General features: G+C 34.6%; 1 protein-coding gene across 8 annotated transcripts in view; it reads right to left on the reverse strand.

Annotated features, from left to right (window-relative positions):
* The window catches only part of RPAP2 (RNA polymerase II associated protein 2), a 99,169-nt gene that overhangs the window by 46,270 nt on the left and 33,858 nt on the right, over positions 1–19,041 (reverse strand). For all 8 annotated transcript variants that reach the window (XR_008418643.1, XM_019437935.2, XM_053892528.1 and 5 more), the window contains exons 7-10: positions 16,296–16,331; positions 12,879–13,818; positions 6,874–6,956; positions 3,464–3,544 (exon numbers count right to left, since the gene is read on the reverse strand). Coding sequence is in view for 7 of the 8 variants with exons in the window: in XM_019437935.2 (XP_019293480.2) it covers positions 3,464–3,544; positions 6,874–6,956; positions 12,879–13,818; positions 16,296–16,331 (1,140 nt within the window). In the remaining variant the exon portion in view is untranslated. The remainder of the gene's footprint in view (positions 1–3,463; positions 3,545–6,873; positions 6,957–12,878; positions 13,819–16,295; positions 16,332–19,041) is intronic.

Here is a 19,041-nt window from a genome sequence, read left to right on the forward strand (position 1 = left end):
CTCTCTCTTCATCACTAAGACCGATGCAGAGAAGTTTGACTTTGATCTTGGTATTTGGCAAAATATTTAGTCAGTCTTCCAAAGGCTGAGGCCAATCTGATCATCACTTCTGGCATTCTTACATTTGTGTGTGATCAATGATCTTGTGATTGCATAGTTTCCATGATATCTAATAAGTGTTAACAATCTCAGTAATAAGAACAATCATGTCATTCACATTTACTGTTATTAACTGAACATTCACTTTCAAATCTAAACATTCTAGATGAAGTAAAAAAGTCCTTATGTGTTTTTGTCAGTCAGAAAAATAAAATGTCGCAGTAATTAATGATGCCTGTGAAAACCATTAGGTTTATGTATAAAACAATTAGTAAAAATTTTTAATTATTTAGCTAAATAGATTAACAGTTAATTCAAAGAGTAAATACATTAAATAGATTGCTTTCTGGAGAATGCTGTTATCTTGGAAAAAAAATGAAAAAAAAATTTTTTTTAATGTTTATTTTTGAGAGAGAGAGAGACTGAGCTAGCAGGGAAGGGGCACAGAGAGAGGGAGACAGAGAATTCCAAGCAGACTCCTCATTGTCAGTGCAGAGCCCGACATGGGGCTTGAACCCACGAACTGTGAGATCATGACCTAAGCTGAAATCAAGAGTTGAACGCTCAACTGAGCTACCCAGGTGCCCCGGAAAAAATGTTTATATAAATTCAAATAAGGTTAAGACAGAATAATAGAGATTACCTGTCATCATAATTCAATTTTTGCAGAACTGTATTATGTATATATAAAGGAAAAGAACCATTGTTAAAAAGGAACAAAAGGTCCCAAATGGAGTTCCTTATGTTCAGCCCACCAAGACTTAACACCAATTGTAGTTTCAGACTCTCCCAGGAATAGAGTTTTAAACCAATCAGTCTAGAATTTTCTGATCACCACTAATGAGGTAACATGCATGGTAAGACCCCTTGCCTTTCCCTCTAAGGGAAGGTGACCTTGCCTGAAACAATCCTTTCTTTTCTAATAACTTCCTTATCCTGCCCCATTTCTGCCTATAAAAGCCTTCTAATTTGTATACTCCCTTGGATCATCTTTCTCTTTGTTAGATGGAATGCTACCTAATTCATTAATCACTGTTTAATGCCAATTAGATCTTTAAAAACTGACTTGGTTGTTCTTTAATAGCTTTAAGAGCTACATTTAAATTTTATTTCCACTTAAGTTACAAATCGTTCAAGATTTCCTATTGGGCAATTCTTGGCATCTTGTGATGATGAATTTAAAAAATGTCACTTTAAAATATCTTGAGTTGAAAAATACCTAAATTATGTAAACAGATATGAAATAATCTCATTGTAATCTCTAATTAAGATAATAAAAATGTTAAGACAGAAATGTTGAATAAATTGAGGCACCCCACACACATTCTGTTTAGTCAGGCTTCACAGGAAAAGACTCCACAAGAATGTTTTAAAACAACTCTTCAGGCACCTAGGTAGCTCAGTCAGTTCAGTGTCCACCTCTTGAGTTTGGCTCAGGTCATGATCTCATGGTTTGTGAGATCTAGCCTCGCATCAGGCTCTGTGCTGACAGTGAGGAGTTAACTTGGGATTCTCTCTCTCCCTCTTTCTCTCTGTCCCTACCCTGCTCGTGCTCTCCCTCTCTCAAAATAGATAAATATTAAAAAAGAAAAAAAAAAAAGGAAAGAAAAAAACCCTCCTGTAGTCTTGAGTCTACAAAGCCAAGTATTTAAACATGAAGTGGTACAAATGATCCTTTTTAGAGGTGGAAGATAAAGTTTTTTGAGATTTGTCTAAACTATGAATCTTAGATCCTGCTAGTACACACCTTATTGAAAAACAGTTTTCTGAATCCCTTTCTGGCACACAAAAAGGTCAGTGTTGTTTTTACACGCATTAGTTGAAAGTGAATGGATATTTGGTATTACTGGTATAGGGTACAGTGACTACAAGAGAAATCTAATAGCTAACAATGCCAAGAAATTATTTCTGTACCTTAATTTTAAACTTCTAAAATATTGCTACTTCTGATAACAATAAACCATAGTGATAATTTATTTATTGGATGAAATGATTCTCCTACTCTAGAAGTTTGGTCTATGTTGGTGCTATCTGGTTTTAGCTACCGGCAAATACTACTTTTCATATTTGGTCACTGGCATTTGGCTGAAATGTGTATTTGGTGCACCTCTACCAATAGCATATTTAGAGGTTTATCCTTATGCTTCTTGGTAGAGAATACAGATATAGCCTGGGAATATTTTTACCTTGATAGTTTTAGAAAAATCCCAACTCTACTTCACAATTGATATTCCCTATTCTTTCTTTCTTAATACTTTTTATCACTTCAAATCTGTTCCACGCAATTCAGTATTAAATTACCCATGGTTTTGTACTGTTCACAGTGCTCAAGTTATCCTCTAACAGGAGAGTTCTTCCTTGAGGTGGGCATAATGTTTCTTTTGTATTGCTCATAGTGCCTACCACAGTGCTGGTCATCAGATATATATTTACTGAATAAGATCCAGTATATTCCTGGCTAACCACCTTTGTGTGAGACCTTATTTTCCTTCTTAATTTTAGTCTATTCTATAAATAAACTATCCAAAACTAACTATATTCAAAGTCTGAACAAATAAGGTATTGAATTTAATAAAAGATAAAAGTAATGTTTAGTGGAGAAGAAAACAGAGCACTATTCTTAGATCTAAGACACTGAAGGTAAGCATTTACTTTATTCATGCCTTTGTTAGAAAGCCCTCTTGCTCATCTACAGACCCCAACAGTTAAAACATGCTTTAATTAAAATTTACTGTATTTTTTTCATATTGCACTTTCTTGAGACATTGATGAAGGTGTTTTGCAAAGGCCCAGAGCATACAAACTGCCCAACCAGAAAAGCCTGATAGCAAAGGAATGCTAGAAGACCACACCCCACATGACCCCTTCCTTCCCTGCCCACGATCATGGGCTGAACACATACCAACCCTGACCCATGATTATATGCTCCCTGCCTGCTTTCTTGCATGTATCCCTCAAAACCTCTCCTTATAAATTTCTAGGTGTGCTTGTTGGTGGAGAGGCTGGTTGTTAAGGCTTAAGCCTGCCACCTCCCCTGGCTGCTGGCACCCAAAATAAATCTCTTCCTTTCTCTTTTCCAAATGCTTTTCGGTTATTGGCTCCTTTTAGGATGAGTTTATCCAAGTTTGTTCAATAACACTGTGGGCAAACCCAGCCAGGAGCTATGCTTTTTATTAGTCTAGCCCCCACAGGATTTCCTAGGATGGAGCAGTTGGCCATGGCAGCATGCCAGGGCTTACCCATTTATTTCCTGAGTTAGCGGCTGTGATATATCAGTGGGTAACACAGTCTACCTATGGATTCTGCAAGACAGCTGCATGAAGTCAAAATAACTGAGAAGGAAAACTGTAATATTAACACCAACCTGAAAGTTCGAACGAGATTTTTAAGCTGTGCATAAATATCTCCTAATGTGATCTGAAGAGGCCCCAAAAGTCCAGGCACTCTGAAAATAAAAAAAATTACGTTTCTTTTAAAATATAATTTAATTATACACACATACTCTTTGAGGTTTGCCTAAGTCTGGATTTTCCATACGTAAGAATGGCACTTAGGTAGAGGCAGTTAAGCTAGGATCTGACTGCTGAGAAGTCATAAGGATATAATTCATAATAACCCCACACTCCAAGTCACAGTCTATGCTACAGTACGAGACACTGAGAAACATTGTTTTGGCTACTATCTGTATTCTGGTCTTGGGTTTTTCTTACCTTTACTTTTGAATATTAGACTAAGTTAGGAGTGTGGCCTATTTCTCCTTATTAAATTCTTATGGTGGGAGTAAAAATTAGTACTTTTTTAGTGAGCAACTTGACAATATATGTTAACGTTTTAAATGCAGCTAGTCTTTGACTCAAGAGTTTTACTAGGAAAAAATTTATCCTAAAGAAATAATCAGATAACATAAAAAAGTTGCTTACGCAGAAATATTTTTAGTAGTGAAAAATGGAAACAAATGTCCATCAACAGATGATCATAAATAATGATATACACATATAATTATGATATACAAATATTCCATATAATGGAATATAATAAAACCTTTAATATAAATCTACGTATTTATAATGTGGAAAAATATGGTATATTAAGTGAAAAATGCCTATGGAGTATTGCCCCATTTTTATAAAAACTTATATATAATGATACTGTATCTGACATACTGTGTATTTCAAACACGTTTCATTCCTTCCAGGTTTATACTATAACAGAGAGAACCAAAGGGAATGAATATACACACACCATACATCATGTATACATCAAAGATAAACGTCAAAACATTACTAGGGATTATAGGTTATCTTCCTTCTTATACAATTTTGCACTGCCTCAATCTGCTGCAATAAGTATGTATGACTTTTTTAATTATGCAAGTTTCAGATATATTTCAAAACAGAGGAAACAGGGGCGCCTGGGTGGCGCAGTCGGTTAAGCGTCCGACTTCAGCCAGGTCACGATCTCACGGTCCGTGAGTTCGAGCCCCGCGTCAGGCTCTGGGCTGATGGCTCAGAGCCTGGAGCCTGTTTCCGATTCTGTGTCTCCCTCTCTCTCTGTCCCTCCCCCGTTCATGCTCTGTCTCTCTCTGTCCCACAAATAAAAAAAAAAAAAAAAAAAAAAAGTTGAAAAAAAAAAAAAAAAACAAAAAAACAAAAAACAGAGGAAACAGCAATAGCAACTCTATATCTATTTCCAAATTCAACCTCCCAATATTTTGTTATATTTACTGCATTTTTTCTTCCTTCTTTCCTCTCCTTGCCAGTACCATTTTAAAGTGAATTCCTAAGCACCTGGGTGGCTCAGTCAGTTGAGGTACCAATTTTGGCTTAGGTCATAATCTTGCAGTCTGTGAGTTCCAGCCCCACATGGGTCTCTGTGCTGACCCCTGGAGCCTGAGCCTGCTTTGGATTCTGTATCTCCCTCTCTCTCTGTACCTCCCTCCCTCCCTCTCTCTCTCTCTCTCTCTATCAAAAATAAATAAACATTAAAAAAAAATTTAAAAAAAGTAAATCCTTGACATGTAATTTGATCCCTAAATATTTCCTTATTTATCTCTAAATACAACAGCATTTTCTTTCTTTTTTAAAAAATACAACAGCATGTTCTTACAAAATCATAATAAAATGATCATACCTAACCAAATTAACACTTCCTTAATATCACCTAATACCCAGTACATATTTCATTTTCTACAGTTATCCAAAAAACAAAAAAAAAAGTCTGTTTACAATTGGTTTGTTCTAATCAAAAACCAAAAGGTCTTATTTTTATTTTTTTATTATTTTAAAAAATATCTTCATTTTATAACAAAGAAAACCTCAACTACTTGCATAAACAACCAAAAAAACCTCTGTGTCAATAATTATTTTGTTTTTAGTGTTCTTTGTGTTTCTTTCTCTTTAAAGTTATTCCACCTCTTCTCACATTTAGTTCTTGAGCTATTATCAATAATTTGGTCTTCTGGCAGGGCTCCTTTTGTCATCTTCTATTGCAGCCAAAACCCAGGAGGAATAGAATTCCTTCAATGGCATAGCTATGTGGTCTTAAATTTAAAACTGGGTCCTTTCATTAGCTGAAATGTCTAGAAAATTATTTTCTGATAAATCCTTATCTACTGATTACATACCAGTATCAATAATCCATACTAACGTTTAAAATCTATATAACTACAGTCAAGGATTGATATCTTCTTGTCCTATGAATCAGACAGATGGTGACTTTTACTGTTTTCTAACCTAATATTACACAGAAACAATGTCTAAGTATAGGACCATATAAAAGGCAAAACTAAAAACAGCTTTACTGTCTATGAGAAGCTTAACATAATAGGCACTCAACAAATATTAATTTAAATAATTATTTAAAATGTAAAACTTACAGAAGCAAGCTGCTCAAAATACCAAGGCTTCCAGAAGATTATGTTTTTCTTAGTTTTGAACTACTACAAAATTAAGACTAATCTATATGCACACTTTTTAGATTTTATTTTTAAGTAATCTCTACACCCAAATGGGGCTTGAATTCATAATCCTGAGATCAAGAGTCACATGCTGTACCGACTGAGTCAGCCAGGTGCCCCTAATCCATATGCACACCTTAAACAATGACTGAAAACACCCTTACGTTTTTCTCCTCAAGAAAGAAAGTGGAGATTTAAAAGTTCAAGACAGCTCTTACACCTCTGGAAAAAAGATTTTTCAAACTTCCTTTGAAAGACAAATCAAGATTACAATTTTTTAAATGTCATTCATCACTGGGCAATTACAAGAAAAATAATTTCCACGACGGGAAGCTTAAAACTAAAGTGCAAAGTTGACTTGAACAAAAACTCTTAAGTTGCTGAGTGTGAAATGGTTCTATAAATAAATATGTATGCAGAGTGAGTTAACAGACCGTTAAAACTTCATAAAGTTTCATTCACATGTGAAACTGATATGACACATATACCACAAATCAGTATTTAAATGGTCTAGCTTTGATATTTTTTCCCTGACTTCACTGGATTATTAAGTGGAGGTGACATAGTTTGGTTTTCTACTCCCATATTCTCAACTTTTATTATGTGCTTCTGTGTCTTCTGCACAAAACTTAATTTCAATATTTCCTTGGCAATATATCTTAAAAATTCCAATTTCTCAGGCAAAGACATCCATGTAAACTTTTCACATTTTTCAAACTGTTCAAAATTGAAGGATAAAAATTAATCTAAATTATGAACCTACAAATACCAAATTAATTCAAAATATTGTAAAAGTGGAATGACAATTACATACTTACATTTTACTCAACTTTTCAAGTACGATGCGTTTTCTAATCTGGTTCTGAGAACTTGAATCTATCAGCGGAAAGGTGGGATCTTGCTGAATCACATTTTTAAACAAAACAAAGCAAAATCATAAACGTACATTCTTTCTCTGATAAGAACAATAAACATTAAAATAAAAGTTTACACCTAGGGAATGGCAGAATAAAAACTAGTCTTGAGAATTAGAAGATTTAAATTTGAGTATTGCTTCAGTCATTAGGTTGATGTAAACTTAAGTTATATGCCTACTTTTTAGAGTGTTTTCTCATCTGTATAAAGGGATGCTAATACCTTCTTTATTAAATGAGAAAATGTACATGAAAGAAATTTGTAAACTGATAAATGCTCTACAAATGTTGGAGATTAAAGTTTTAAAATTAGCAAATAGTATAAATATATTATGGGGAATTCCACTTCTAGAAATGGCAGACAAGGTAATTCAAACCATTTCTCCTGCTGAGAACTGAAAAAACACTGGGAAAATACCCATATTTGTTTGAAAACATCACAGAACTAACAAGGCAGTAAATAATTATGGCCAGAGATTCTAGAGAAGGTAATTCCAGACAGGCAGTGACTAATTCCAAAAGAAGCAATTCAGATACTGAGAATTTGAGCATCTTCTAATAAGCATTAGAGCTTGGGGAATGCCGAGACTGTACTGACAACTCTCTGCCCCAAAGCCTGACTTAGAAGGACTACTAAGACTAAGAATGAATAGGAAACAGACTGGCTCTTACAGAGACTGAAGCCCAGCTTTAAATCATTTTAATCCATGACTGGATTAAGCAAGATGTGGGACAACTACAAATCATCTGCTAGAAGCCAACATAAATCTGTTTTAACTTCAGTCTCAAATTATCTGTAATTTTTAATATACAATGTTTGCCATATAATAAAGCAATAAGAAAACAAGACAACATGGTCAAAATGTGAAACTTTAGCCCATGGAAAACAACCCCCAGGGAATCCAGACGATGAAGTTATCAGCTTTATTCAAAATAACTATGTTGATGTATTTAAAGAAAAATGACAAGACTGAAAATTTCTGTAGAGAACTGAAAACTATATAAAAGAACCAAAGGAAAATTCTCAAACTGAAAAATACAGTATTTTTTTTTTTTAAATTTACTTATTTTAAGAGAGAGCATGCATGCACATGTGATCAGGGGAGGGGCAGAGAGAGGGAGAGAAAATCTCAAGCAGGCTCTGTGCTGTGCTGTCAGCACAGAGCCTGACGTGGAGTTTGAACTCACAAACCAAGATCATGACCTGAACCAAATGAAATCAATGTTTAACTGACTAAGCCACCTAGGCACCCTGAAAAATACAGTATTCTAAAGTGAGAACTTAATGAATATATTTAATAATATAGTAAAAAAGACTGAAGAGAGAATAGTGATTTAGAAATTATTCAGAATAAAGCACAGTCACACCTAACACCCCCTCCCACATACATACATAATACAAAGCACAAAAGAATATGAGACACAGAAGATACAGTGGAAAAGATTAACGTGTCTGTAATTGGAGTACCAGACAGAGAGGAAAGGAAGAATGAGACAGAAGAAGTATCTATAGAGATAATAATTGAGACTCTTCCAAAACTGATAAAGAAACCAAATTAAGATTCAAGTATTACAAGTGCCAAAAGAATAAATGCAATAATAATCACATGTAGGCCAAGCATTCTAAAATTGACAGTAACCAAAGACAAAAAAATCTTAAAAGTAGCTAACAGAAGAAAAACAGTATTTTCAAAGAAGTAGCAATAAGACAAATAAATGAAAGCCAAAGGACAAAGAAATATTTTCAGCTGCCTGAAAAAAATGCTAATCTAGAATTCAATACCCAGAAAAATGTCCTTCAAAAATGAAAGTAAAATAAAGAATTTTCTGACAAAAACTAAGAAAATTTATCATTAGCAAACTGCACTAATCAAAATACAGGATATTCTTCAGGCCCAAGACAAATAATCTGTAATGGAAGAATAGAGATGCAGGAAGGAAAAACAATAGAAGAGTAATTAATTGGGTAACTCCAACTGAATATTGACTATAAATAATCTTACATGATTTAAAATACTGAGACAAAGGGCGCCTGGGTGGCTCGGTTGGTTAAGTGTCCAACTTCGGCGCAGGTCATGATCTCATGGTTCATGGGTTCAAGTCCTGCATCGGGCTCTGTGCTGACAGCTCAGAGCCTGGAGCCTGCTATGGATTCTTTGTCTCCCTCTCTCTCTCCCCCTCCCCTACTTGTGCTCTCTCTCTCTCTCTCTCAAAGGTAAATAAACATAAAAAAAAATATATTAAAAAAAATACAGAGAGAATAAAAATAGACAACAAGAGCACATAAGGAAAGAGAGGGTAAATAGAATTGAAGTTTCTAAGGGACTGTTAAGGAAGCAAAAAAAATTAACTTATATTAGACTTTTATAATAATTCAGTTAATTCAAGTTTTACTCTTTACAGTAACCACTTAATGATTAGTAAAATAACATTTAAAACAAGCTAACAGAGGGTAAACAATGAAATAATGATATTTAATTCAAAGAAAGAAAGGAGAGAAAGAACACAGAACAGGTGGGACAAGCAGAAAGCAATGAGTGGGATGAGATTTAAGCCCAAACATATCACTTAGGATACTGAATGTAAATAGGCTAAATTCTCCACATAATAAAGATTACCAGCCTAAGTAAAAGCAGATAGTCCTTGAAAATACTAATGAAGAATGCTAATGCCAGCAAAGTAGAGTAAAAGAGAAAAAAATCATCAATGTAGAGAAAAGTCACTCCATAATACTGAGGTTTGATTTACCAGGAAGACATAACAATCTTTTTTTTTTTTTTAACACCATATAATATGGTCTCAAAATACTAACAGTAAAATTCACTAAACTAAAAGGAAAAATAATCAAACCATAATTATGGTGACAGATTTCTGACCCATCTCTCCCATCTTTCTCAGTAACTAATGAACAACACCCCCCACCCTGCAAAAATCAATAGTGCTTCTCAAACTTTAATGTAAACACATTTTCTCAAAGGAAAACAATGAAATCTGACCCATTCTCATCATAAACAAAAATCAATTCCAAGTGAATTGCAGATCTAAATATGAAAGGAAAAACAAAGCTTCTAGAAGATGAAATAACCTGGGCTAAACAAAGATTATTTTCTTAGAAAAGTCATTAAAGGCTACAATTAATAAACTGAACTCAAGATATCATTAATGAGAGTGAAAAGGCAAGTCTCAGAGTAGAAGACAATATTTGTAATACACCCAATTAAAAATGGGTTTGAATCCTGAATAAGGAATTCCTACAAAATCAGTAAGAAAAAAATACCTGGATATTCCTACAGATAAATGAGAAAAACACTTGAAAAGATACTTAACAAAAGAGACATTCCAAAAGGTCAAAAAGCAAATGAAACAGTGCACAACTCATTAATCATCAGAGAAATGTATTATAACCAAAAAGTAATACCACCAGAAATGTGAAAAGTAACAATATCAAGTACTGGTAAAGAATGTGGAGTCATGGAAACTCTCATATAGTGGCAATGGAATATAAACCTGCAAAACCATTTTGGAAAACTGTTTGGCATTATCCAGTATAGTTGCATATACACATATATTATGACCCCAAAATGATATACATACCCAACATAAATACCTATACCTTAGAAGAGAGATATAAACAAGAAAGCTCAGACACCACAGCCCCACACTGGAAAAGCCTAAATGCCCATTAATATGAATAAATTGGGATATATTTCTATAAGGGAATGCTATGCAGCAATGAAAGAATGAAGTATACCCGCATGGAACAACATAAATAACTCACAAACATATTGTTGCATGAAATAAATTGAAAACCAAAGAATATATACTATGTGAATTCATTTAATACAGTTCAAAATTGACAAAACTAATGTATGTTATTATAATAGTTATTCAATTTGGAAAGAGGATATAATCAGGAGGAGACATAGTTGGGCCTCTGTTTTACTCAAATTTCTTGGCCTGGGTAATGATTACAAGGCTGTGTTCTTTTGTGATAATTCAACGAGTTGTACACTTACTATCTGTATTTTACATGAACGAAAAAGTTTTAATGTTATGCAACAAAGGAATAGTCAATTTTCATTTTCTTTCTTAGTTATTTTTCCTGTTTAAAGCTTATAAACACAAAAATGATAAAACGAATGTTATATTAAGGTAGTTTATGCAGCTGAGTGACAGAGATCAGGTTTCTTCAAGCTTATTATAAAAGTTATGAATACTATCTAATAATACAGTTGAAGTGATTCAAAATATAGTACTAGGCTAGGTAGCATTCTATATAAGAAATTTCTAAACTTTTACTCTATTTCCACTTTCATCCTCTTTCTAAATCTCCAAATGTGTTCTTAAATTTAGAGCCACATTTACTCACAAATCTTTAGTAACAAAATTTTGTCATAAAAATAAGGTTATCACGTACTCCTCTTCATGCCAAATAACTTCATTTCCCAAGCTACACATCAAACCAAAAACAGGTAAGAGAAATACTGTGAGAACCCCGCCTAAGAGACATTTAGTCTCTACAGAGAATTACTATTTACTGAGCATCAATTTTATCTAAGGCACTGTGATAAATGCTTTACATACATTATTTTTTAAATTCTTAACAAGTGAGCAAGGAAAGCTATCAGACTCAAGAGACCAACTTTTCATACAGTAATAAATGACATAGCTAATACTAAAACCTAGGTTTACCTGGTATGCTCTATTTTCTCGTATGTCCATTATTTCTCAATAAGTCTCCTTTACTATATTATTTTCATTAATATTATTTTAAATTGGCCTGCTTGCTAAATAATACCCAAATACTTTACCATTCAGCGAGTAAGTCTACTCCACTGTATACAGTTCTATTGGAAATAAAATACAAAGATATATACCCCATGCAGAAATTTGAAATACAAAGAATATTTGTTGGTACAAAAATAAATAAATAAACCTCTTCAGAGAGTCTACATATTATATGAAGAACTAGGTTTTAAAGAAAACTCTGTCCCCCAATTCTAGGCTATTTCTATACTGGAGAAAAATATTACACATTTGTGAAATTTTCTGGGAGCGAATTTCAACTTATTTGGAAAACAATTATGCCACTACTGGAGATGGCATTTAAAAAATTTTTTTTAATTATTTAGGGGTGCCTGGGTGGCTCAGCTGGTTGAGCCTCTGACTTCAGCTCGGGTCATGATCTCATGGTTCGTGGGTTCGAGCCCCACGTTGGGCTCTGTGCTGTCAGCTCAGAACCTGAATCCTGCTTCGGATTCTGTATCTCTCTCTCTCTGGCCTTCCCTTGCTCAGGCTTTGTCTCTCTCTGTCGCAAAAATAAACATTAAAATAAATAAATAAAATTAATTTATTTTGAGAGAGAGAGAGCACGAGCAGGGGAGGGGCAGAGAGAGGGAGAGACAGAGAATCCCAAGCAGGCTCTGCACTGGCAGATGCGGGGCTCAAACCTATGAAACTATGTAATCATTACCACAGCCAAAACCAAGAGTCAGACCCTCAACTGACTGAGCCACCAAGGAGTCCCTAGGGATGGCATTTGAAAACAAAAAACTGAACTAAACAAACTTGAAAATTTAACAATTATTTCTTCAGTATTACTCCTGTTCCAAGGTTTGCTATGGTGAGTGTTTCATATGCTAGCAGCATAGAAAACTCATTATCTTTTTTTTTTTTTTAAGTCTATTTATCTTGAGAGAGAGAAAAAAAAAGCATGAGTGGGGGGAGGGGCAGACAGAGAGAGAGGAGAGAGAGAATCCCATACAAGCTCCAGGCTGTTATCCCAGAGCCTGACGCTGGGCTCGATCTCACAAACTGTGAGATCATGACCTAAACTGAAATCAAGAGTCCAATGCTTAACTGAATGAACCACCCAGGTGCCCCCAAAACCCATCATCATTAAGACATACCTCTTCTGAGTCTTGTGATTTGGCAGTTTCTTCATTCAAAACATATCGTCCTCTATAAAACTCCCTTATCCTTAGATTTAAGGTTTCAGTTTCTTTTTTCAAATTCTCATAACTTGGTAGTGGTTTACTGGCTGTATCTGAAGTCCTAAAAGGTAAAGACTCATCCAAGCTATTCTGAGATCCCTGCAGGGAAGGAGAATGTCTGTCTAGGTCACAGTCTATGTCATCTTCATCAAGTTCTTCTTCTTTAACCAGAGGGGCTGAAGAGAGTTTCAGACACAAAGAAGCATAATTCTGGCCATACAAAAACCTCAAAGTTTCTTCTGTCTTCCACTCAATCAAAGTCTCCTTCAGGACTTTAAGTAAGTTTGCCTTTGCAACTTCAGGGCACATCTGCACTGAATTAGATGCTGATCTAGAAACCTGGTTTGATTTGGCAAACTTTCTCTTAAAATGCTCAGCACTTTTCTTACTTATACCTACTAGAGTTACTTTTGAACTACTGTATTTATTTTCAGAATTTTCTGAAACTTCTACTTTTTCTTGCAAAGGACTATTTGGAGAAATCTGAGTACTTACTTTCTGTGAAGGAAGTTCACAAGCAGCAGCTTTCTCCTGACTATCTAATGTGCAATTGTCTAGCTGCTCAGAGACATCTATTACTGTCTGTTCTTTGTCTTCATGCTTGGAGTTAGCTTTATGGCCAGCTTTCTTTTTCATTATGCTTTTTTTGTGCAGCTTTGGACTTACACCCATTGCATCTACCAGTCTGTTTCCTGGTATAATGGAGGAAACAAAGTCTTGCTCATTGTCACTGTTACTGTCACTATGAGTGCTAGACGAACTAGATTCATAATGCTTCTCAAAATGTCCAGGATTGTCAATATCTGATGTTTTAATGGCCTTAGTGCATAGCTGTACTTCCTTTCCAGAATGGCCACTGTAGAAGGAAAGAAACAAAATAACTATAATGAAAAAGCAAAACGTCCCACAGTTATTTATATTTTGTAACTTTCAAGCATTGCCTATAGATTATATATATATACCTATCTATATATATATATATATGTATTTCCGTAGATACACACATATACACATATACACGTTTTCGAAGAATGCTATATAATCTATGATTTCTCTGCATCTTATTTATTTGATATAATTCTACCATCTTCTTTTTTCCCGTTTTTTAAAGTGTTAAAGGAGTACAGCAAAAAGAAAAAAAAAACCTTGATAATTCCATCCTACTGAATTATTTTGAATTTTGCTTGTTACATTTCTTTTCCTTCCTTCCTTCCTTCCTTCCTTCCTTCCTTCCTTCCTTCCTTCCTTCCTTCCTTTCTTTCACTCAGGACCTGATGATCAAGACCTGAGTGGAGATCAAGAGTCGGACACTTAACCGAATGAACCACTCAGGTGCCTCTGCCTGTTACTGTTCTGTGACTATTTTATATATACTTTTTAAAAAAAGGTTTTCTTTTGAAAACCTCATTCCTGCTTTCTCAAAAAAATGTATTACAGAAACTCTGTTTAGGTTTTGAAAGATAACAAGATAAAAAGACATGTTTAAACCTTTCCCAATTATGGTTGATAGTTATACAGAAAATTCCATAGATAAAAATCACAAGAAAGTCTTAGCAAAAAATAAAATTAATAAAGAAAATTAATATTTGCCAATGAAAGATATTGTATTTGAAAACCCAGAGTTATTATAGAATGCTAAAAATAAAAGACAGTAGTTTTCCCTTTGACTATGTTCCTTCAATTTTCATTTTTTTAATTAAAAAAAATTTTTAATGTTTACTTATTTTGAGAGAGACAGAGAGAGGGAGAGAGGGAGGAGGGACTAAGAACGAGGAGAGAGAGAATCCCAAGCAGGCTCCACACTGTCAGCACAAACGTGGGGCTCGATCCCACAAACCATGAGATCATTACCTGAGCTGAAACCAAGAATCACACACTTAATCAACTGAGCAACCTAGGCGCCCTGCTTCAATTTTCAACTGGGTTTTAAAAAGATTAAGAATTATGAAAAGGTGAAGGAAAAGAGTAGCTTTGTCTATACAAACCTGAGATAGGAAATGTTAGGTGAGAAACTCTCCAGCAAATGCACATATCAGAACTTTAAAAGAACTCTTTTAGGATAATAATTCTGTGTGAGTGGGGGCAGGGAATTGTGAGGGTATGTAGGAACTTTCTGCTTTTCAAGCAATTTTTCTATACACTTAAAACTGCTCCCCCAAAAGGATATTCATTTTTTAAATGATTAAAAAAATAGACTAAAATAAAATAATGGAACATTAAAAAAAAAAAAAAGCATGCTTGGTGGAAGTATAAAGAAAGAAAAAGAAAAACAGAGTTGAAAGTAAGGTTGTGGGGGCGCCTGGGTGGCTTAGTCAGTTAACTGTCCAACTTAGGCTCAGGTCATGATCTCACGGTTGGTGCGTTCGAACCCTGTGTCAGGCTCTGTGCTGACAGCTAGCTCAGAGCCCAGAGCCTAAGGATTCTGTGTCTCCCTCTCTCTCTGCCCCTCCCTTGCTTACGCTTTCCTCTCTCTCTTTCAAAAATAAATAAAACATAAAAAAAAAACCAAAAACCAGTAAGGTTGTGGATGGGAATAAAGAAAAGATAACAAGTTCATTCAGTATTAGATACCATTTTTTTAGTTAGAATCTAACCTATATAGCCACGAGACTGTCTCTTGTACCTGAAGTAAGCATAATGTTAAAAAAAATTAGAACAATTTGACTTTCATAGGTTTCATACTTTCTCTTGGAATTTTAAAGTAATTATATTTTTCTATATTACTTTGAAGCTATAAATTTAAAATATATATCAATAAATAAATATCTCTTACTTGTGCTCAATTCCATGTACTAAAATAGTGGCTAAAAACCAGGAAAATTTATGCTGATAAAAGATATAAGAATGTGTTTTGAGAAATAGTCACGATTGGGCAAGCAACACCTCAAGAACAGTTAAGAAAAATATCACAACTTGGGATTTTTCTATTAATGTTTTAGACGCTCTTCCAAATAATACATAATTGGCATATTAAGCTTTGAAATCCTATAAAATAAGACTAGAAAAACCTTTCAACAAATGTAATTGGCATAATCTAGTTGACAAAGAAGCACAGTATCTCAGATGGAAGCTATGTTTGTGTCATATTTCAACAGGTTCAATTAGACTTCATTGTAGGAACAGCTGTACAATAAATCACACAGATCAAACACATCATCTTACTATCACAAAAGAAAAAGCTGTACAAGGCAAATATTTCTTTGTGTGGGCTAAAATGGGCACTTACCTCATGCATCAACACAGGAAGTCCAAGAGCTCGTATCACCTGGTTTACTCTTAATGTTTCTATTAACATAAATATATAGAAGGTAAGTAATACTGATTCAACCATACCTTTGTCCTTCCTGTAGCAGTTGAAAATCAGGATCCCTGTGACAAAACATAGGAATAAAAAATTGAAGGCAACTGGTATGTCAAACATTTTCAAGTGTTTGTTATAACTATATTGGATAGAAAATATAATTAAAAGGAAACAGTTCATTTAAAGTTTTAAAGAAAAAATTGAAGAACAAAGTAATTGTGAAACTCATCCATAAGAAATATGGATTAATCTGTTATCCAAAATTTGTTCATATTTTAGGACTAAGTTCAATTTCCATGAGTGTAATAAAGTTTTCCCTGACTAACCTGACTAAAGTAAATCACTCTCTCCTATGAGTTCCAGAGTCAGTATTATGTAGTCAATTAATATATGTTAATCAGGTACTCCTCTATGGCTTAATACTAGAATTATTATCTAAAAGTCTTACTTTTCATACATTTAAGTGTGGTTTCTTACCAAACTACAAGCTTCTTGAGGGCAGGAATTATGTACCACAATTCTCCTCTATTTCCTTTATATAGTCAATAAGAATTTTTGCTCTAATTTCTGAGAAAGCATTGTATCGTAGTATGAACTATGTAGATCAGGTGATTGAATTCAATTCTAGGAACAATTTTTCTATGCAATACCAGAAATTCCATTTGGCTGGGCATCATGGATATTTAAAAGACAGAGAGAAAAGCTCTTAGAAAGCCAATACAAAAAGGAACAAATAGCAAGTGATTCCAAGAGGACAGGAAAACTCTATAAAATATTTCTGAAGTGACTCAGGAAAAGTGACTTCTAAAGATTACAAAAATGGATTAAATAAAAGTGAATATACAGGGACACCTGGGTGGCTCAGTTGGTTAAGCAACTTCAGCTTAGGTCATGATCTCAAAGCTTGTGAGTTCAAGCCCCGCATCGGGCTCTCCACTCTCAGTGCAGAGCCCACTTTGGACCCTCTGTCTCCCTCTCTCTCTGCGCCCCCCCCCATTCTCTCTCTCTCTTTCTCTCAAAATAAACATTAAAAATTAAAAAAATAAAAATATACAAAGAAGAATACACAAAAAATGGAGTGAAAATCCATGTTTATCAATAGGGAGACTCAATACTGTCACGATGTCATTCTCAACTTGATCTACAGATTCAATGTAATCCCAATCAAAATCCCAGCAAGTTATTTGTGGATATCACAAATTGAGTGTAAAGTTTGGGAGGAGGCAAAAGACCCAGAATAGCTAACACAATAATGAAGAACAAAGTTGGAGAACTGACATTACCTGACTTCGAGACTATAACGCTATAGTAATGAAGACAGTGTGGTAGTGGTCAAAGAACAGATAAATAGATCACTGGAACAGAATAGAGAACCCAGAAATAGATGCACACAAATATATTCAACTGATCTTTGACAAAGCAACAAAAGCAATACGAGGGAGAAAAGACCATTTTTTCAACAAATGGTACTGGAATACTGAGTATTCACATGTAAAGAAGTGAATCAAGGGGCACCTGGGTGGCTCAGTGTGTTGGGCCTCTCTGTTGATTTCAGCTCAGGTCACAATCCCAGGGTTGTGGGATTGAGCCCTGTGTTGGGCTCCGCACTGACTGCGGAGTCCACCTGAGATTCTCTTTCTCTCCCTCTGTCCCTCTCCACTGCTTGGACTTTGTCTCTGTCTCTCTCTCTCTAAAACAAACAAACAAACAAACAAACACATACAAACAAACAAGTGAATCAAGACAAAGACTTATACCATTCATAAAACTAACTCAAAATGGATCATAGAACTAAATATAAAACACAAAACTATACAAAACTCCAACAAGATAATATAGGAGAAAACTAGATGACCTTAAAAATTTTTTTTTTTTTTTTAACGTTTATTTATTTTTGAGACAGAGAGAGACAGAGCATGAACAGGGGAGGGGCAGAGAGAGAGGGAGACACAGAATCTGAAACAGGCTCCAGGCTCTGAGCTGTCAGCACAGAGCCCGATGCAGGGCTCGAACTCACGGACCGTGAGATCATGACCTGAGCCGAAGTCGGACGCTCAACTGACTGAGCCACCCAGGCGCCCCTAGATGACTTTTTAGATAGGACACCAAACACACAATCTATGACTGAAAAAACTGGTAAGCCAGGCTTCATTAAATTAAAAAAATTCTGCTTTGTGAAAGATATTGTCAAGAGAATAAAAAGAAAAACCAGATTAGGAGAAAATATTTGCAAAAGACATACTTGATAAAAGACTATTATCCAAAATATCAAATAACTCTTAAAAGTCAATAAGAAAACACCTCAATAAAAATGGGTCAGAGACATTAAAAGACACCTCACCAAACAAGATATAAAGATGGCAAGTAAGCATATGAAAAGATGCTCTACATTATATGTCATCAGCAAACTGCAAATTAAAAGAACAGTAAGATACCACTACACTTGTTAGTATAGCTAAAATACAGAACACTGACAACACACATGCTGGTGAATGTTTGGAGCAAGAGAACTCTCATTCATTCCTGGTGAAAATGCAAAATGGTACAGCCACTTTGAAATACAGTTTGGTGATTTCTTTTAAAACTAAACATACTCTTACCATACAATCCAGAACTCTTACTCCTCGGTATTTACCCAAAGAAGTTGAAAATTTACATCTACATACCATTTGCACCTATGTGGATAGAACTAGAGGGTATTATGCTAAGTGAAATTAGTCAGAGAAAGACAAATATCACATGACTTCACTCATATGAAGAATTTAAGATACAAAATAG

The sequence above is a fragment of the Panthera pardus genome, unplaced genomic scaffold (assembly GCF_024362965.1).
Source record: "Panthera pardus isolate Hobbes unplaced genomic scaffold, ASM2436296v1 HiC_scaffold_11, whole genome shotgun sequence".
In the NCBI taxonomy this organism is placed as follows: domain Eukaryota; kingdom Metazoa; phylum Chordata; class Mammalia; order Carnivora; family Felidae; genus Panthera; species Panthera pardus.